Source organism: Aulostomus chinensis, chromosome 17 (genome assembly GCF_037954235.1).
Source record: "Aulostomus chinensis isolate RoL2024-O1b breed Wild chromosome 17, RoL_Achi_v1.0, whole genome shotgun sequence".
Taxonomy (NCBI): domain Eukaryota; kingdom Metazoa; phylum Chordata; class Actinopteri; order Syngnathiformes; family Aulostomidae; genus Aulostomus; species Aulostomus chinensis.
The window spans coordinates 26,810,228-26,830,526 of record NC_141336.1 but is presented as its reverse complement, the minus strand read 5'-3'; the positions used below and the strand labels follow the sequence as shown (position 1 = coordinate 26,830,526).

The following is a 20,299-nucleotide window of genomic DNA, read 5'->3' as shown; positions in this document are numbered from 1 at the left end:
GAGTTGAAGTGTAAAAGCAGACAACTGGGTTTTATTAAAAAAGAACACATTCAGTTGGTGGCAGCGTGCAGAGAAAGAGCGTTGATTCCTTCAACTCTGATGTCCACTGTCACTGTGCTGGAGGCTCATCATCACCATGTCAACGCGTGGATCAGGATAAACTGAAGCTGATTGACGTGAATCAAAGATCGACGCGTATATCGACCAGCTGCTTCCACCAGCAAGCGCCAGTGTGGTGAGGTGGGCGTCGCTCAGCGGTTCACTGTCACGGCTCTCATCAGGTCAGCTGCTGTGTTCGAATATTCCGGACTGCTTCACCAACTCGCCCAAACGCCAGACCTTAAGAGCCACTCCGAAGCCACCGCGCGGGGGGATGATGTCATGACCCAGACAGACAACATCTGAGCTTTACACAATATGGCAGGAAGCTTTTAAAGCTCCGGTCATGGAGGGTGAATATTGGCAGGTTGATTGGGGTGATGACATCATCAAACATGGACACTGACACTGCTCGTTCAATCGCTAATCTTTGATGGACAAACTTTGTACGTCGTCTGTCAAGGTTAGTGACATCATCACCAGCTGTAATGTCCCATGTCATGAGGATCAATTTGTATCATTGATAATCAATCACAAATTGTCAGCTCCTCGACCAAAAATCAATCATGGAAATGATGGAAGACGAGTCATCCATTCATGCAGCAGCAGAGATGACCCTCCAGAGAGGAGGGATCATGTGACCCGGTCTTTCAGCAGCATGACGACTCATCATCATGCAATAGGAAACAGTTGAGGGGGAGGAGCCAGTGGCAGTTCGATGAACAGTACTTCTCTATCACATCTGGTGAGCTGAGTCGACATTTGATGACAGGCCCAGCGCACCTCTGATTGGTTGAGAGAATATTAGAATCGGCGCTTCATCTGTGAATTGTGGCTCATCTAAGCTCCGCCTCCCGCCATCATACTGACAGAGACCAGTGTGAGCTAACAAACATCTGGCCAGAAGGACAAAATGGCGTCAGAGATTCTGTGGTGACTCTGACAGCCTTTATTTGGGGATTCATCAGACAGTGGCCTTGGAAGTGACATCATGGTGTTGCCACTATGACCAGCATCCAATGAGAAAGGCGCCAGTGAACCAGGAAACGCCAGTGGAGTGAATTCTGATCCAGATGACGAAGTTAGGTTGAAGAGCTCACAGTTGACCCTCTGGTCCCCAAGCTGACCTCTGGCCTCCAAGTCTGTTCAGTCCCGATCTAACCCTGACGATGAGCCCGGTCAGCGCTGGCCTGTGTATGCTCGGAACCAGGATGTAACCGAGGCTGCTGCAGACGAGATCATCCCTCCAGTGTTGGCAGATGGCTGCGACACCTGCAATGCACTCTGGGAAAGATCCATGGGCTGCAGGTGGGGGATGAGCGACAGTCAGCTGACTATTCCAATCAAAACTTCATTCTAGTTCATGTTTTTTTCAGTATGATGACGACTCCAATAATCATTATTGATCTCTTCTTCAGTCACAGTGATCAACTGATTGTGTGTGGGGGGGTACGTTACCTGTGATGGGATGTCACAGAACCGTGGACTGGGCACCGTCTCCCAGTCTGTCCCCAGGTCCGTCTCCTCATCCGTCACCACCTCGTCTCCGCTCTCCTCTGCTGGCCCGGACGCCTCTGGCTCCACGAACTCCATCGACTCCTCCAGGTCGGCGTTGACCTCAAACGGACCCGTTCTGAACCAGAGTGAAAAACCACACAAGAACCAAACGGACTTAATGATGAACTGAAACTAGAGACAGAAACAGAACCAGCTGCTGGGTCCAAATTCCAATAGTCTATCTGAGCAGAACTTGAATCAGAAAACCAGCATTTTAATATTGTTAGCTAGTTGTCATGGCAACAGACAAATAATACTGTCATACTTATCGCTTTGCAATGTTACTAAGTTCATAAAATGGAGGATTTCAGACTAACAGAACTCTGACAACTGGAAGATCAACTGATCAATGATGACATCATGATGCTGATCAATCATCACTCATCTAAGAGGGGAAAAGATACCAGTCAGTCTCACCTGCCCAGGTTGTTGTTGTCAGACGAGACGAGGAACATGATGTTCCTGAGAGTGTGATGAGGGTGGAGCTTCTCGCTGTCTACGTGCTACACACACACACACACACACACACACACACACACACACACACACACACACACACACACAGAATAGCTGATGTTCAGCTGAATAATATAAACCCAAACAAACATAAAGCGATTTGAGTGGTGATGAGGACGAAGGCTGAAACAACTCGTCGCTTCCATCTTGCTAACTTTCCATCCAATCACTTGATCCGTGAGGTACTGGGGGCTGGAATCATGTGACCAGGAGACACCTACTTCTGACCTCAAGTAATGTTGAAGCTGACGTTCCAGTACATTTATCTTTCAACATGGTGTCAGTAGCTTACTTCACTCATTTCTACCGACAGACTAGAATACAGAAAGTAACCACGGCGGCTACAGAACATAAACGGTGAGCCTGGTTCTCTACGTGTGGTTCTGCAGGCACTGGCAACTCACGAGTCAATTTCCTGCACAGTGACACTGAGTACAGGTGAGATGGTGTAAACATGGCAGTCTGGGGCTGACCTGAGAGCAGCACAGGTGCAGGATGTTAGTGTTGAGTTTGCTGAGAGCTCGGGTGAAGCGGTACCGGCTCAGGTTCTCCCCACAGAACTCACTGAGGAACAAACACAGTCTATTACCAAAATAACAAGAGGCTGATCTGACCTGTGCGTTAACCAGTTAAGCTACCGTTTTAATGACTCTAGGGGGAAATGAAACATTCTTTTGAGGGCACGAGGTAGAACTTGTTCCCTAAATGTAGCAATTTTCAGATCATTAACAAAATCTGAAGATTCTTCTTAATAACAAAGACACAAAATTGTGAAGATACAAATTCACTGATCACAAACAAGCTGAAGATATTTGCTGCTGCAACAAGGCTCGAGGTGGTAGAACCCACCTGAGAACACCTCCGCCCATGACCACAATTACATCACTACAAAATGACACCATAATTAAATCTGGGCATTTTAATACTGGGCTTTCCTGACGGCGGTGAAGGTGGCGAGGGGGCGTGTCTTACCTGTTACAGAGCTTCTTGGGCAGATTGACATCCAGGATGTGAGAAAGGATGGAGACCAGCTGCGTGGCGTAGCACAGTGCCGCACTGATGGTGTGAGCTGGGTTGATGTGGTCCAGCTCTGCAGCAAAGAGGTCAAAGGTCACAACCCCAGTGTAATCCAATGTCTCACTCAGTGCCTAAGCCCCACCACCATTCTGCACCTGGGCCCTGGCTGGTGCTCTTCTCCTCCACCCAGCTGTAGTAGGCAGAGCAGTCTCCGTTGCTGGGCAACGTGACAGCAGGTCCTGTGATGCTAATGCTGGTCTCTCCGTTCTGGTCATCCCAGATCCAGCGTCCTGACAGATAGGTGGTCCGGCGGGCCTCGGCCAGCTCGCTCACCGTGCTGGAGGTCAATGCAGAGTCACACTCTGCCACCACATCAGCAGGGTCTCTGAAGGACACACGGTGGGGACGAAAGTAAGAAATGTGGCATCTTTAAAGGACCAGTTCATCCAAAGTCAGAACTAAATCAGCATGTTGGTTCTGGTTCCATGAGTCCAACTTTCTTTGAGTCTCTCCTTAGCAGAGTGAGGAAGAGGAAGAGTTTGAAGGAAGAGTTTGATTCAGGGATGGGAAAACGCCGTTTTTGCTCCTCAACAACTCCTTTTGTTATTTGTTAATGTTGACAGCTCCTCTAGCTGAGGACCACAGGGGCTCAAACGTGGGGACAGCTGACTCTTTTGGTCATGTGAGGGCGGGGTGCTCAGACTCACCTGCTGCCCTGCTTCTCTTCCTGTGTGGGGAAGATGTGAGTGGTAAGCTCCAGGATGTGTTCTCGCCGCAGCGCCGCCAGCTGAAGCAGACGCTCCTGCAGCTCTCGCCGGCGTCTCTCCAGGAGTTCGCCCAGACGGCAGTTATGGCGCTCAATCTTGTCCTGTTTGATCTGGTGGCGTCCGGCCCGCCGCTGCAGCCGCTGGCCATCGTCCTGAGACTGCAGGTGCAGCTCTTTGTCTGCAGGAAGGTAATGTGTTGGCAAGATGTGGCAGTGAAATGAAGCAGGGCACAGCTGAGGACATGACTCACCACTCTTCACCTCCTCGTTGCCCCAGACAACCGCCTCCTTCAGCTGCTCGAGCTTCATCTTGCATGACATGATCTTCCATTTCTGAAATACAACGGATGTCAGTCAGGTCAGGAAACAGTGTCGGCATCATCATGACATCATCGATGTAGATCTGATTACATTGTAGAAAACTGATCAAAATGATACTGGGAAATGTCATCATCACGCTGATTTGGACAAAATACGAATGGTCAGTTGAGAGCCGGACCAGCCTGCAGGACACGTCTGTACTTCCACAAAAGATGTCCAAGTGGGCGGTCCAGGGATGTGACCCAGACCGCCTCAGAATGTGGTCTGACTGTGTCTCAGCATATCGAAGACGGGCACCAACATGTTGGAGTGGCAAAACCTGTGTGAAAACAGGCTGATGGTCACATGACTGGTAGTGGTGCACGGCAGAGCCTGAGCTCACCATCTCGTCAGCCTGGAGCTTCCTGTCCATGGCCTGGAGGACTCTGGGGGGAGAGGAGGGGGGGGCAGGCTGAGAACTGCAGAATATTTACACGATTCTTCCCTCTTCATAAGAGACCGTCTTCGCCTACTCTTTATTATTTTAAGAGCAACTTTTAATTGGAACATACATGTTTACATATAAAATAGAATTTTAATCATATATGACTTATATCAGTGTTATTTATGTCATGTTTCTAAAACGTAAAATAGTTCCTATTTGTTACCTTTATATTAAACACTTTGAGTTTATGTCCATCGCATGAAAATGCAACAGGAATAAATTTGACCTCAGTTATGAGTAAAGGTGTGTTTGTCTTTACGTGTTTGTCTTTACGTGTTTGTCTTTACGTGTTTGTCTTTACGTGTTTGTCTTTACATGTTTATCTTTACCTGTGTATGTGTTTGTCTTTACGTGTTTGTCTTTACATGTTTGTCTTTACGTGTTTGTCTTTACGTGTTTGTCTTTACATGTTTGTCTTTACATGTTTGTCTTTACGTGTTTGTCTTTACATGTTTGTCTTTACATGTTTATCTTTACCTGTGTATGTGTTTGTCTTTACGTGTGTCTTTACATGTTTGTCTTTATGTGTTTGTCTTATGTTTGTCTTTACATGTTTGTCTTTGTGTTTGTCTTATGTTTGTCTTTACATGTTTATCTTTACCTGTGTGTGTTTGACTTTACGTGTTTGTCTTTACGTGTTTGTTTGTCTTTACATGTTTATCTTTACGTGTTTGTCTTTACGTGTTTGTCTTTACATGTTTATCTTTACCTGTGTGTGTTTGACTTTACGTGTTTGTCTTTACGTGTTTGTCTTTACATGTTTATCTTTACCTGTGTGTGTTTGACTTTCCGTGTTTGTCTTTACGTGTTTGTTTGTCTTTACATGTTTATCTTTACCTGTGTATGTGTTTGTCTTTCCGTGTTTGTCTTTCCGTGTTTGTCTTTACATGTTTGTCTTTACATGTTTGTCTTTACATGTTTATCTTTACCTGTGTATGTTTGTCTTTCCGTGTTTGTCTTTACATGTTTATCTTTACCTGTATGTTTGTCTTTCCGTGTTTGTCTTTGTGTGTGTTTGTCTTTACATGTGTGTGTTTGTCTTTGTGTGTGTGTTTGTCTTTATACTTCTCTTGGCTTACAAAACAATCCCAAGAACGGCTCCAGCCTACCTGGAATCCCTGATCCAGGTCTACTCTCCTTCTCGCCCACTACACTCTGCAGGCGAAAGACGCCTGGTGCTTCCAGCCCAGCGCTGCTCCAAATCTCTAGCCAGACTCTTCTCTTCTGTTGTTCCCAAATGGTGGAACCAACTACTGAACTCTTTGCGTTCTGCTGAGTCCCTTTCTACTTTTAAGAGACAATTGAAGACTCAATTGTTCAGGGAGCACCGAGGCACTGAACCTGACTCTGCTCCTCTTTGGGGTAGAATCAGTCAGAGGGTCCAAGACCCAGCACTTAGTGACTATGTAGCACTAACTGGGTTGTGTCATGTTGTATGTTTGTCAAAAAAAGGGGGGGGGGGGGCGACACTTCTTCTGCCACTAGATGGCAGTACCTGTGACCAAATCACAACTGAAGCACTTTTGCGCTTCCTATGGGTTTTTCCTTAATTAGGTCTAAATTCTTGCTTGTGTTGTACGTCGCTTTGGACAAAAGCGTCTGCTAAATGAAATTGGAGAATTGTAGGATTGTGTTTGTCTTTACGTGTGTATGTTTGTCTTTGTGTGTGTGTTTGTACATGTGTTGGCAGTCAAGATCCAGGGATCAGCTGACCTCTGCTGCAGCTGCTCCTTCTCCTCTGTCAGCACCTTCAGCCGCTCCAACTTCTCGCTGTACCTGCAGAGAACCAGGAGGCCAATCGCCACGTTAGGAGTCTACACAGTCGTCCTGAAGTAGATTTGAACTGAACCTTCGTCCATCGCCAGTCAAACTCCTACATAACAGTTTTTTCTGACATCAAGAACATGCGTTTTTCTGGTGGGTCACACGGATCTCTAGTTTCGTGACACTGCAGCGACCCCTCGTGTTCATAGCTGTGTGTACGTTCGCCTCTTCAGAGCTGCGACGTTACGCCTTCAAGATGAGAGGCAAAACATCTTCAAGTGAACTGAAACGGTCCAGTTGACTACAACACAACACTGAAGAGGAACCGGGACCCAGAGGACTGAGAACCTTCACTGTTTGTTGTCATGCTTGTTGTGTTTGTTTTGATGAGCACCCACAGCAGGCTGCCGGTTCAACTCCCAGCTGGAAGTTTCCTGTTCCTCTCCCCTACAACTCACATCATCGAAACGTCACATTGAAGGGAAAATGGGAAGAAATGAATGTCGAAATGCAGAAGTTTCAGGGCCAACACGAAAACAGAGGACGACTGTGACGTCAGAGCCTGGCGCCTGGAATAACTCGGCAGCGACCAGCTCATGTAGCCTCCGACTGATGACAACAACAACAACAACGGACCCGGGGCTTACGTGCTAATGGCTAACAGGCTAATCTGTGACGTACTTTTGCACCGTCTTTGTCAGAAAGTTTGTAGAAATGTGAAATTATAGCATTTCACCAGAAAAACCTAAGTTTTGACGGAAAAGCCGTTTTCACTCATTCCCACCGGCCGCGGAGCTTCACACGGCGGTCACACCGCCACCGGTCACACCGCCTCCGGTCACCCTCCTCGTCTGGAGGCGAGGTGAAAATACCTGCACATTCTTCCGAGTCGTTTCGAGCAGTGAACCGTTTAAAACCTCTGACTCGTCACTAATATAAAAAATATGCTGAAGTATTGCACTTGTTAGGGGACCACGGGATTCATCTTGAATTTCCAGTTGCGACGATCAGGTTTGGCGGTGGAGTGACTTCACCTCTCCGTGTTCCTCCCGTCGAAATACACGAAGTCTCCGGCCTGGACGCACCGGGCGCAGGTCAGCCTGCGGCGGGAGGTGCTGCACAGGGGGCACCGCTCCACCGCCACGTACAGACCCTCCGCGTCGTCAACCGACTCCACCATCGTTCCGGTGGGCAGCGACGGGTGGTAGTGAGGAGGGCGCGGAGGCGGCCTCCCCCCAGGATGAGAGCCGGACGAAGAAGCAGCGCGGTCTGGGCCAAGAGGCGGGAGTCCCGCGGTGGACGCCATGCTATCTGAGCAAGCTAAGCTAACGGATCACCACAGCACGGAGACCTTCTGCGTCCCGGTGACGCGGCTGCGGCGAGGCCACCGTTTGGGTTTGTTTAGACGGGCAGGAGACGGGACACCACTTCCGGTTTCCTCTGAAATGTGACCTTTGTTTTGTGATGACGTCAGCGGGCGGTGCGTCATCAAACGAAAATAAATTTGACAGGAAACCAAGAAAAGCTCAAAACTTTAAACGTGTCCATTAATGTTAGCCATTGTTTTACATTCCAGTGACACGCATTGGATGAAGCATACTTTGTGTGAAAAAAGATTAAAAGTAAATAAAGTAAAAATACTGCTGGAATGAAGGAATTCAACATTACCGTTTTATGCCATTTTAGTGTGAAGTCTAGACTAACAGATATAAAAGATGAACGCATTACAAAGGAAAACGGTCATTTTGGGTTACTGACTTGATTTAAGAGCAGAAAAGACAGGACAGTAAAAACAAACACGCCAGCAAAGGTTAATAAAATCCAAGTCAGGACATTTGGAGGAGGACAACCTGTGTCCCTGCTCTGGCACCTGCCAGATGACACCTGTGATGTCATGTCCTCGCCGGTCAGAGTCGGACGGTCCGTAACTCTGTGTGTTCTGAGTTGTTTCTTTGCAAATACACTATTGTAGGTTTTCAGTGGTCAAGTGCAAAATATTTAGTAATGAAATGCCTATCAGCAGATGTTTCTGCTTTCTAATGTTCATTGACCTGGACATCAGTCATTAACAAACAGGTGATTGGCGAGTAGAAGCAGCAGGCCTCCCTGGTCCACGTTCAAACCTCTGCAGACGATCCAGGAGCAGCAGCTCGTCTGGTCTTTAATTCGCCCCAAACTGCATGTCAATGCACTGTTGACGTCTCCTCACTGGCTTCCAGTGGCGGCTCGGATCAAAGCTCTTCTTCTGGCTTACAAAACGGTGACAAGAGCGGCTCCTGCCTACCTGGACCCCTCATCCTGGTCTACACGCCCTCTCGCCGCTTCACCCCACCTGTGACAGACGGCTGGTGCTCCCAGCCCAGCCTGGCTCTGAGTCTCCAGCCTGGCTCTTCTCCTCTGTTGCTCCCTCATGGTGGAATGAACTTCCCAACTCCATGCGACCCTCAGAGCCCCTCCCTGCTTTAAGAGCAGTTTGGAGGCTCAACTGTTCAGGGAACACGAGGCCCTCAAACCTGAGCCTCCTCCTGGTCCTCAGGGTGGACCGAGTCAGGAGGTCAGAGACCGGCTCTGAGTGAACACTCAGCACTGACAGTGGTGGATACTGAAGATACTGTTGATGTGGAATTACTGGTTGTGGTCAGTCAAGGTTAAATTATGTTAAGAAAAAAAACCTGGCACTTCTCCTCCCACTAGGTGGCAGCACCAAGGTTCCTCCCTCCAGTCTAAATTCTTGCTTGTGTTGTACGTTGCTTTGGACAAAAGCGTCTGCTAAATGAAACTGTAGAATTGTAGAATTGTATGCATCATGAGAAAAACAAAGGCCAACATGGATTTAATGAGAAGAGGAAACTGCTGCCCCCAAGAAGGTTCATACATGACCCAAATCCCCATCAATCCCCATCAATCCATCCCCATCAATCCATCCCATCAATCAATCCCCATCAGTCCATCCCCACCAGTCAATCCCCATCAGTCAATCCCCACCAGTCAATCCCCATCAGTCAATCCCCACCAGTCAATCCCCATCAGTCAATCCCCATCAGTCCATCCCCACCAGTCAATCCCCATCAATCCATCCCCATCAATCCATCCCCATCAGTCCATCCCATCAATCAATCCCCATCAGTCAATCTCCATCAGTCAATCCCCATCAATCAATCCCCATCAATCCATCCCCATCAGTCAATCCCCATCAGTCAGTCCCCAACAGTCCATCCCCATCAGTCAATCTCCATCAGTCAATCCCCATCAATCCATCCCCATCAGTCAATCCCCATCAGTCAATCCCCATCAATCCATCCCCACCAGTCAATCCCCATCAGTCAATCCGCATCAATCAATCCCCATCAGTCAATCCCCATCAATCCATCCCCATCAGTCAATCCCCATCAGTCAGTCCCCATCAGTCAATCCCCATCAGTCAGTCCCCATCAGTCAATCCACATCAATCAATCCCCATCAATCCATCCCCATCAATCCATCCCCACCAGTCAATCCCCATCAATCCATCCCCATCAGTCCATCCCCATCAATCCATCCCCATCAGTCCATCCCCATCAATCCATCCCCATCAGTCAATCCCCATCAATCCATCCCCATCAATCCATCCCCATCAGTCAATCCCCATCAGTCAATCCCCATCAATCCATCCCCATCAATCCATCCCCATCAGTCAATCTCCATCAGTCAATCCCCATCAATCCATCCCCATCAGTCAATCCCCATCAGTCAATCCCCATCAATCCATCCCCACCAGTCAATCCCCATCAGTCAATCCGCATCAATCAATCCCCATCAGTCCATCCCCATCAATCCATCCCCATCAGTCAATCCCCATCAGTCAGTCCCCATCAGTCAATCCCCATCAGTCAGTCCCCATCAGTCAATCCCCATCAGTCAATCCATCCCCATCAATCCATCCCCATCAGTCAATCCCCATCAATCCATCCCCATCAATCCATCCCCATCAGTCAATCCCCATTAGTCAATCCCCATCAATCCATCCCCATCAATCCATCCCCATCAGTCAATCCCCATCAATATCATAACCCTAACCATCAACAGCACCGTCCTCACCACCATCATGGATGTCCAGTCAGTAACGTAAACTGAATCTCGGTGTTTAGGATGCAGTGACGTGGACATCGACCTTTATTCTCTTTCAGGTTGGTGAAAGACTTGAACACAAACCTTCAACATGTCAGCTGAAAAGTAAAATAAAACACAGAATTTTGATGTCTTCTATTTCCGACTATTAACAAAAGGGAAGTGATGTCACAGGGTCTTCACTGCTTCCTGAAGCCTCTCAAGATGGGATAGATGTTCTCAAAGGCCTCATAGATTTCAGCTCGTTCTTTTGCTCCTGCAGTCCAATACAGGACAATTAAGACATTTTTCATGAACAAGAGATTCAAACCTTTATTATCACAAGTACAAATAAACAAAATATCAATATGACTTAGTAATTTCCCCATGAGAATGTAGTTAAATTAACATTTTGACCTACAGGCTGGATGGGTAAACAAATAGATATTGTATATGGGTCAATATTTCAGAGTATAAACACAAATCTTGAATTAATATTTTGAAATGTGTGATTCATACTAGGGTTGGGGTGGCTCAGAGGTAGAGCGGCCGTCTAGCAACGGTAAGTTCGATCCCCACTTCCCCCAGTGACCATGTCCAAGTGTCCTTGAGCAAGATACTGAAACCCTAATTGCTCCTGATGGCCCTGTGATGGACTGGTGACCCGTCCAGGGTGAACCCCGCCTCTCACCCAATGTCAGGTAGGATAGGCTCCACCCACCCCCCATCCCCCATGGACCGTAACAGATAAGCAGGATGGAAAATGGATGGATGGGTGGGTGGATGGATGGTTCCTACTAATTAACCAAGTATTAAGAGGTCAAAGTTAGCATATGAAGTGTTTATCTTCCTAACTCATGAGGTCACATGCTAATTAACCAATAATAAATAAGAACTTTGATTATTGGTCAGTTCTTTTGCTTCACCATGTGACCATGACGTTACCTGTCAGAACCACTTTTCCAGACACGAAGATGAGCAGGACAATACGAGGCTTCACCATTCGATAGATGAGCCCTGGAAACAGCTCTGGTTCATAGCTGGAGACAAAAACAAGCAACAACACAAATACCCACAGAAAGTTTCCACTCGTACACAGAAACACACACACAAAGCACAGACCCACCACGTCCAGGACGACTGCTGGGGTCAGGTGTGCTGCCTCAAGGGAGGTAGTAAAAGCAGGGACTGGACCCATGCTGTTAATCTGTTAATGCTGCCTATTTGGATGTGGAACATTACCTTTGTGGGGTGTATAATTGGGGGGGGGGGGGGGCAGACCTGGTGGAGGAGTGCTACAGGTTGTATCTGGTGGGATTGCCTCCACACATAGCCTCGGCTCTGGAAACAAAGTCCTTGATAGGGTTTGGACTTTATTCTTCTCTGGAGTTACCCAAGGTGTGAGGTGCCAAATGGATGAGGGGTTATTCATGAGTCCTGAGCGCCACTACATTGGGGCTCACCTCCTACGTTCAGGTATTCAGCCTTTTTGGAGACCCTGAATGGATACTGCACAGGGGTCCTGTTGGGGACTCCATAGTACAACTGGGGGACATCAACGTGCCCTCATGCAACAACAGAGATACTTTGAGTTGTGTGATTGGAAGGAAGGGCCTCCCTGATCTGAACCTGAGTGGTGCTTTGTCATTGGACTTTTCTGCAAGTCATGGACTGTACATGATTAAAAACACCATGCTCAAACATAAGGATGCTCATAAGTGTGCTTGGTACTCAAGCACCCTAGAATGAAGGTTGATGATTGTTACATTACTGTATCAGCAGACCTGAGGCTGTATGTCTTGGACTCTCAGGTGAAGAGAGGGGCTGAGTTGTCAACTGATCACTACCTGGTGGTGAGTTTGGTCAGATGGCAGGGGAAAGCCTCTGGATAGACCTGGACAGCCTAAATGAGCGGTGTGGGTGGCAGGGAGAGGACAATGTTGACTTCAACTTAGGAAGTTTTTTGATAGTGGAAGGAACCCTTTGAGGAACTCCAGAACCCAACTGGCCAGCCCTCTATACCAGCAGGGGCAGAGCTGAAGGTAGATTACCCTCATTCACCCTGGAGGAAGTTACTGAGAAAGTCAAACAACTCCACAGTGGCAAAGCCCCAGGGTTTGTTGAGATTCATCCAGAAATGCTGAAGGCTCTGGGTCTTGAGGGCCTGTCTTGGATGATATGCCGCTTCAACATGACACGGAGGTCTGTGGCAGGATACAAGAAGTAGCCATTTCTCTATGTCTATAGCAAGAGTGGTGTTTGGATTCTCTGCAAAATGTACTAATTTCCTGTGCGGGTCGGCCTTCATCAGGGTTGAACCTTGTCTCCAATCCTGTTAGTGATTTTCATGGAGAGGATTTCAAGGCATATTCATGGTTGTGTTGGGTTGAATTTTGGTGTACCAGCAGCAATTGAAGAAGCCTCAAGAGAAATGTTCAGTGGATTTCGTTCAAGAAACAGGAAAAGAATGAAATGGGATGCACAGCAGGTCATGTGACAACAACCTGGCAGCTAATGAATGTCAGGACACCCAGAGCCACACTTATCATATGCTAATATTAATTATTTTGTACTGCAACACCCCTTAGTGGATGCAACACATGTCAGTACTTGAAGGATCAAAGCGACATGTCTGACATGGTAGATGAGTCCATGGAGTCATGTGACATGGGCCTTGGTACCTGCTGAACTGCTGGTGGGTCAGGACCAGCCCCTCCAGTCTGATGGGGAAGCAGACATCACAGCTCGCCACCATGTTCTGAATCTTGAAGTCCAGGAAGCGAGCAGGAAAGCCAAGTTTCTGCACTACACGGGCATATTTCCTGGCGGCCAGCCTTGACTGCTCTTCACTACAAGCACTCAAACAATGGTGAGTGTTCACACAGCGTCTCTACACCCTCACCTGAGTCCAAAGGAGCAGGTACATACCTCTTGGCTCCAGTGCAGACCATCTTCCCTGAACTGAAGATCAACGCAGTGGTCCTTGGCTCGCGGATCCTCATGATGACCGCCGCAAAGCGCTGAAATGAGATGGTAGCTCTATGGTAACCACCACTGGGATGGTCATCAGTTTATTGATTGTTCATTTGGAGAGGCTGGGGGCAGGACCTTTGGGTTGTACTCGGCATTTCTGGCTTGAAGGGCGATGAACTTGAGGTCTAGAGGACAGCCTAGGTTGACTGTGGACACAATATTCCTGCACACACACCAAGGATGGCGTGTTAATGGCTGATAGTCAAAACGCAGGGAAGAGGAATCCTTGGTGACAACAAGTCAATCATCTCATAGAGTTTCAATACTGACCAGTGTCAGTAGTTCTATGACTGACACAGAGGTGGGCAGAGTTAGCGTGACGCCACCTAAGCTTGTACACTACGTGAAGTACTGGAACTATGAGGGAGGAGTGGTACAAGTGAAGTATCAGTGCTACAGGTGAAGTATCGATACACCAGGGGAAGTATCAGTACTTGAGTGTCAGTGACCTACTGCAGCTGCGGGATGATTCCTGACCTCTCGGTCACTGGGGTCATGGGGGTCATGGGAGTCATGGGGGTCATGGGACAAAAATGGGAGGAGCCAGTCACCAGGGCTGGTGGGGACACCTTCTGAGAGGGATCATCAGGTGCCTCACTGGAATTCTGGGAGTTGTAGTCCAAACAGATACCACTTTCCTGAGACATGTCCAGCACCTGGGTCTGGCTCCCTGCTGCTGCACCTGGATCCAAATACCTTCACAGATTATGAATTCCTTAGCACCCCCCCCCCGCCCCACCCAATTGTGGCCACATCATTGTCAGCGATGTCATACTGCACCTGTGTTGTCCTGTACGCTGAGCTCATCTGGCAGAAAACTGAGGTCCAGCTCGTGATCCGGTTCTACACTGCGTCCTGCCTTTGAAAGCAGGGTTGGGTCCTGCAGCAAGGGGGTGGGGCCTGGTAGTGCACAGGCAGGACTTGGAAGGCCAAGCTCCTCCCCCAGCAGAAAGCTTGAGTCCTGACAGAAGAAAATACTGTTTCTAGTCAGTTGTCCAGGAGGCGGAGTTATTGTCCGTCTAAATCTTCAAACTTATCGATCCGTATGTGAAGTACATTATCATCTTACAGGTAAATAGAAAATAGGAGAGTTTCCACATCAGTAACTCAAAAGGCACTCTGGAGACCCTTGTAGGTCATTTAGGAGGCAAAATAGAACGTCTAAAAAAAAATAACGAAAGGGATCACATGATCATCATTGTGAAGTCCATCACACTTCCAGGACATCAAGCTGTCCAGGAAGGAATCAATATTGATATTGTATCAGTTTCACCTGCAGTTGTGTAAAAAGAAGGGTTCAGCAGGTGCAGGAGGGGACGCGAGTAGGACCACCTCTACCAGGAGAATTCAGCGGAGGCCCAACAGACTACTGATCAGCTGACAGGAGGAAGATCATAGATGTGGATCAGCCTGTGATCTCATTTACCCATTTTGATTCAGAGCAGGACCCTGGATCCAGTCCTGATTGGGATCATAATTTAGGTTTACCACTGAAAATTTTGACAGTGGGGCAGCATGGCTCAGAGGTTCAGTGGCTGTCTGGCAACTGGAGGGACGCTGGTTCGATCCTCACTTCCCCAGATGACCTTGTTGAAGTGCCCTTGAGCAAGAAAGCGAAGCAGGTTGGTGCCTTGAACCGTTAGGGTCTGAATGGGTTGACTGTAAAGTGCTTTGAGTACTAAGAAGGTGGGACGGCGCTGTACAGGAAGCAGTCATGCTTTCCTTATTTTGTCATTGATGAACGATGTAACCGAAGACTTTCACCTGTCATATTTTCTTTGTGCAGATTTGGGGTGTGACTTAAGTGTTGCCTTTTCCGTTTCAAATGATTCAGGTTCCTTCAACAAAACCCTCACAGATGCAATAATTTTAGATATTTTAAATCTTATTCCTTGTTTTAATGTTGGTCATTTTTGGATACTTGTGATAATTATTTCACTTTACTCTTTAGTCACAAAGAGAATGAAGGCAGAACAACAAACACCTGTTGGTGTCAGGAAATCTCTCGCTGTTTCATGACTGTTCACGTTCTCAGGGACAGATAAAACATTGAATTGTCTGGAAAAAAGGTAAAAAAATGCTAAAGAAAGAAATGCAGTAAATACTACACATTAAAATACATACATACACACACACACATATATATATATATATATATATATATATATATATATATATAAATAAATAAATTATCTTCAGGATAATTCGAATGATGAGATCATCAGCTTGGCTGTGAGTCATCAGGAGGCCCTCAAGCCTCCATATTAGTCACCAGAGTTGAGTGACAGCTGAAACTTGTTCAACTTAATGTGTTGAAATAAGTTGTGGATGACCAAATGTGCCAAGTTGACACTCACTTTTGCAATGGAGTCATCAAAGTAGCGCTCCAACGCCGACTCGTCCATGACTTAAGAACCATGTGACCTTCAGGAGCCACAGCTGCATTAAATCAGCTGACGACTCATCACAGCTTCCCACCCACCTGCTGCTGCTTTCAAATCCCGTCAAAACTCTTGATTTCCAAGTTCTGTTCTTGTTTTATGTTTTATGATTAAACGGTGAACAATTTCTGAAAACATCAATGCTCTTCAACATTCACAGGAGTAACCATCTCTCCTGGCCCCACCCACAAGCTGGCCTGTTTGGGGTCTCTTGTCCCCTCCACCTGTGTAGAAAACCAGTACCTGGAAACCACAGCAACAGTCACGTCAGCCAGTTATTTTTTCATGTGACTGCAGACAAACAATCAAACAGACCAGAGAATTAACACACAAGATTTTATTGTGGAAAATGCAGTTTTGTTAGCTGTCAGACACCATGAAGTCAGTGACGAACATTAACATGCTAAGCTTGTTACTCTTCCTGATGATGGACTGGCCCCGGCTGTGCAGTGGTCCACCATCTTGGGACAGTTCTTTGTGGCAACACCACCTGGACAAGTCACATTAAAGTGCAGTGCCTCATCGTCTTGTTAGCGTGGGCTACTAGTTAACTGCTGCACACTGTAGTGCTGTAGATGTCCAAGACGGCAGACAGACCAGCAAAGCAGGGCAGCCTTACTGGTCAGTCTTGATCATGGCAGGGTGAGGAAGACACCTGATCTTGACAGTCATGCTGTCCTGGGTGATGATGTAATCTTGAAACAAATGTCAAACTGATGTGGGCAGTCATGTGCTGAACAGAAAACAGGAAGACATGGACAGTTTAGAGTGTAGTGTTTCATTGTGTGTGCATGCCATTAAAGTGTCAGTCAAACTTCCCCAGCATGAAGAAAATTAAGTCTTTAACATGTTCCCAGTGGGACGCAGACTCCGCCCCCCTCAATGGCAGCCATGCTCCTTGCTGTGACGGTCTTACCCAACAGTAGAAGCAGTTGTAGTGTGATTCATTGACGTGCGCATTATGTTCGAATCATGATGATGTCACTGCTCCGACAGTGCATCAGTGACTCCAGTGTCCTACTGGCAGGGTTGTGACCTCACAAGAAGTTGGTCTTGAGTGTAATGCTGGGGGGGGACTTGGCAGCGCTTCGGGAGGTGGGATTGGCGCTGCTAGCTTTAGCATTCAAGCTCTCTTGGTTCCCTTTGACAGCAGCTTCAAGGCGAGACTTCAGGTGAGGCGATGAGGCAATGAGCGACCTGAGGGGGTGGAGTCACGGTAGTTAAGACTGAAATCATCTGAATGTTCTCACACCAATAAAAAACAGAGTGAAGCAGCAGCAGCCAGCACACATCCATGGCGTTACTTCATGTGTCCGATGTGCAGAGACAAAGGTCGCAGAAACATCAGGTACCTGAAGACAGCCGAGTGCTGGGGGCCCAGGCGCATCAGGTCCTGGAGCGCTGCTTCATGGAGAGCGCGGGACGGAGCAGGTGCAGAGCCCAGAGCATTTTCATCCAGAAGGAAGGAGATGAGCAGTGGCAGCAAGATGGCTGCCAGTTGAGGACCTGCAGGCGGACAGAGACGTTGATAGTTAACAGCACCGATGTCATGTGGGCGGCAGGCAGCATGGCGGTCTGATCTGAGTCAGATTTGTCAGTCGCACCCGAGCCTGAACCCATCGGACTGTTAAGACAAACTGCTATGGATCTCACAGTTTTTCCTGTCTCAGTGAGAATATTTTCTACAGAATGGCGAGGCTGGGAAATGTCAACCTTCCTGCCCTGAACAGGAAGTATCACGGCAGCACTGGCGGCGCTCCACCGAGGTAAATGTCTGTATCAGCGGCTGCTGATGTGACTTTTGTGTGACTGACAGAGGAGAAAATTAAGTTTATTATCTATTATTGACTTTATTTCAAAGGAGGAACAATTAGGATGGACGCCGGCATTTCGCTAGTTGGGTCCAGACTGAAACACTTGCCCCGCCCCTTTGACATCTTTGAAAATATATCTGTAAACAAACACTGATTTCAAGCCTCTGCACTGTCACGGCGTCCAGTAGCCAAAACATGGTGATGGGGGGGGTAAAGACAATGAAGCACTGTGACCATCCATCCAACCATCTAGAACGCCAGAGACGGCTTCTTACGCTGGGACTGATCAGCAGCCTGGACCAGGGCCTCCATGGCTCGGACCCCCTCCAGGACCCCCTGCAGCTCATCTGGACTCTGAGGTCGACTCCTCTCCACCTTCTGATAGGAAACGCCTCATCAGTGATCAATAATCAGTTCCAACCTTGTGGACAGCATCATGTTTCACTGTCCAGACCCTGGTCAGGTGGTTCTGTACCTGAAGGCAGCGGAGCAGCGGTGGTCCTAGCGCCTGGATGTACGGGACGGCGACAGCCGGCCGGGCTTGAAACAGTGAGGTCAGCAGCTGGAAACAGCAACTCACCACCTACAACACAGTTTCATTGTCAGCCAGCTGGCAGGACTGCCCCGCGGCATGATGGCGTTTACACCGGCGACGATAGACAGCTGAAATCCAACTTCCCGTAGCTGACCTGATCAGAACTCCGTTCAGAAAACAACCCTTTAAAAGTTACCAGCATGTTGTCATGGTGACAGTCCAGAAAAATCATGATTTCATACTTTGTCCAAATCAGCATCACTTTGATTTGTTTATTCCAATTAAATCAGTCAAATCTTGATGATGTCACAACCCACACATGATGACATCTCAGACTTCCATGACTACGGGATGGTGAGGAGGTAAATACGGAGGTCGATGATCCCACGACCACCTCAACAACCTCATCATTTCAAATGACCTTCAAGGCCAGGATGATGACGACATCAATCAACTTGAATCCTAATCACTACTTCATCTCGACTGTGTGGACACACCCTCAGCACGGTACTGACCCGCGGGTCTTTGGCATCCATGCTGGTGCTGAAGCGCTGCAGACAGAGCGCATGCAGCGGTGGGATGCTGCAGACGTCTGAACCCGCTGACAGCAGGAAGATGGTGAGAGCATTGAGGAGGGTGATGTCATCCACGCCGCTGTCTGCTGAATGCACGCACGAGCACGCACACACACACGCACACACACATAGTTGAAATGAATATCAGACATCAAAAATGGCCGACTTCCTCTAGTCTTCTCATGTTTGTCAACAACCTCTGGGGGGCGGGGTCATTTACCGCCATTTTGCCTGCAGCTGGAACTTCTGCTGCTCCCTGACTTGAATGACAGGCTTTCTTATTAAAAGTTAATGAAAAGACAGAAACAGGCTTTCAGAGGCCAAAGGTCATCCTACTGTGACTGCAACCTCCTCTGCTCTTGGAAAATGCTGGCCTGTTGCGTCTGGTGACCCAGTGGGTGTGTGAGGACCCGCCTCTGCTCGCTGCTACACCATCCAGTCTCTTCAGGACTCCGGGGTCACAGCTACACTCACTATTTCCAGGAGTCCCTGGAACCTCAAAGAGGAATTCCTGCCGTCTCCATTCTGATGATACTGCTGATATTTTGGGGGTTGCAGAGGCTCAAATTAATGTGGCGTGTTCATCGAGGAGGACAGTCCTCCAACTGGCAGGTGAAAGTGGAACCGCCATGAGGATGTCATCAGTCCCTGATCATATCTGACTAAACAGGTGGACCGCTGGAGTCACCTCGTCAGGCCGAGGAGCGATGGATGGTGGTCTAGTTTTAGAGCTGTGACTCCTGCTGACACATGCGTGAAACACGTCTGACACACCAAACCTACAGCTGAGAGCGTGTGACATCACCGCTGTGACATGTCCACACCTACAGTCAGGACAACAGTGAGCTGAAAGTGTGGAGCCATTTTTCAAAACTTGATGCAGTCAAAGTTGCACAGCCACAGTTGCAGCAGAGCGTCATATGTCACGCCATGGGTTATGTCGTGTCATGGGATGTGTCGTACCCGTGTCCCACAGTTGCAGCAGCGTGGCGAGGGCAGAGCGTAGCAGCAGCGTCCACGCTCCTCGACTCTTCTCCTGTTGACTCATTGGTGACATCACAACGGCCCTCAGAGCCTGAAGCCCTGCCTGGACCACAAGGCTGGCCCCTCCCCCTGATGACCCTGCTGCCACTGCAGAAGCACCTGGGAGAATAACGGAGACATTCTGACCCTGATGACCCTGCTGCTGAGAGATGACAAGTGTGTTACCTGTGTGTGTGTGCACCAGCTCTCTGAATACTCCCAGCAGCAGGTGAAGGACGGTGGGGAGGATGGACACACTGCCTGCAGA

The 20,299-nt window shown here is 48.2% G+C and overlaps 3 protein-coding genes across 11 annotated transcripts in view; all 3 read right to left on the bottom strand.

The window, feature by feature from the left end:
* Positions 1-11: 11 nt before the first annotated feature.
* atg14 (autophagy related 14) lies at positions 12-7,976 on the bottom strand. The gene is made up of 11 exons (XM_086182409.1): positions 7,559-7,976; positions 6,474-6,536; positions 4,659-4,701; positions 4,207-4,288; positions 3,897-4,134; positions 3,345-3,574; positions 3,145-3,262; positions 2,646-2,736; positions 2,074-2,159; positions 1,558-1,732; positions 12-1,401 (listed from the first exon to the last, which is right to left on the bottom strand). The coding sequence occupies exons 1-11, from the start codon at positions 7,828-7,830 to the stop codon at positions 1,279-1,281; spliced, it is 1,521 nt and encodes a 506-aa protein (XP_086038535.1). The 5' UTR covers positions 7,831-7,976; the 3' UTR covers positions 12-1,278.
* A 2,669-nt stretch (positions 7,977-10,645) lies between these two features.
* tbpl2 (TATA box binding protein like 2) lies at positions 10,646-16,107 on the bottom strand. Of its 2 annotated transcripts, none has more exons than XM_086182150.1 (8): positions 16,001-16,107; positions 14,424-14,604; positions 14,097-14,325; positions 13,719-13,806; positions 13,539-13,630; positions 13,292-13,459; positions 11,556-11,650; positions 10,646-10,887 (listed from the first exon to the last, which is right to left on the bottom strand). In XM_086182150.1, the coding sequence occupies exons 1-8, from the start codon at positions 16,046-16,048 to the stop codon at positions 10,811-10,813; spliced, it is 978 nt and encodes a 325-aa protein (XP_086038276.1). In that variant the 5' UTR covers positions 16,049-16,107; the 3' UTR covers positions 10,646-10,810. The 2 variants fall into 2 exon arrangements, with proteins under 2 accessions (XP_086038276.1, XP_086038275.1); XM_086182149.1 differs by having other exon boundaries at positions 14,424-14,620; positions 16,001-16,092.
* Positions 16,108-16,420: 313 nt separating this feature from the next.
* heatr5a (HEAT repeat containing 5a) overlaps positions 16,421-20,299 on the bottom strand; it is a 29,479-nt gene continuing 25,600 nt past the window's right edge. For 4 of the 8 annotated variants that reach the window (XM_086181843.1, XM_086181845.1, XM_086181844.1 and 1 more), the window contains 6 exons: positions 19,972-20,292; positions 18,949-19,094; positions 18,374-18,481; positions 18,174-18,276; positions 17,437-17,590; positions 16,421-17,281 (listed from right to left, as the gene is read on the bottom strand). In XM_086181843.1, coding sequence (XP_086037969.1) covers positions 17,122-17,281; positions 17,437-17,590; positions 18,174-18,276; positions 18,374-18,481; positions 18,949-19,094; positions 19,972-20,292 — 992 coding nt within the window. In that variant the 3' untranslated portion in view covers positions 16,421-17,121. Of the gene's footprint in view, positions 17,282-17,436; positions 17,591-18,173; positions 18,277-18,373; positions 18,482-18,948; positions 19,095-19,971; positions 20,293-20,299 lie in introns of those variants that run through there. The other 4 variants (XM_086181848.1, XM_086181850.1, XM_086181847.1 and 1 more) reach the window with 3 other exon arrangements.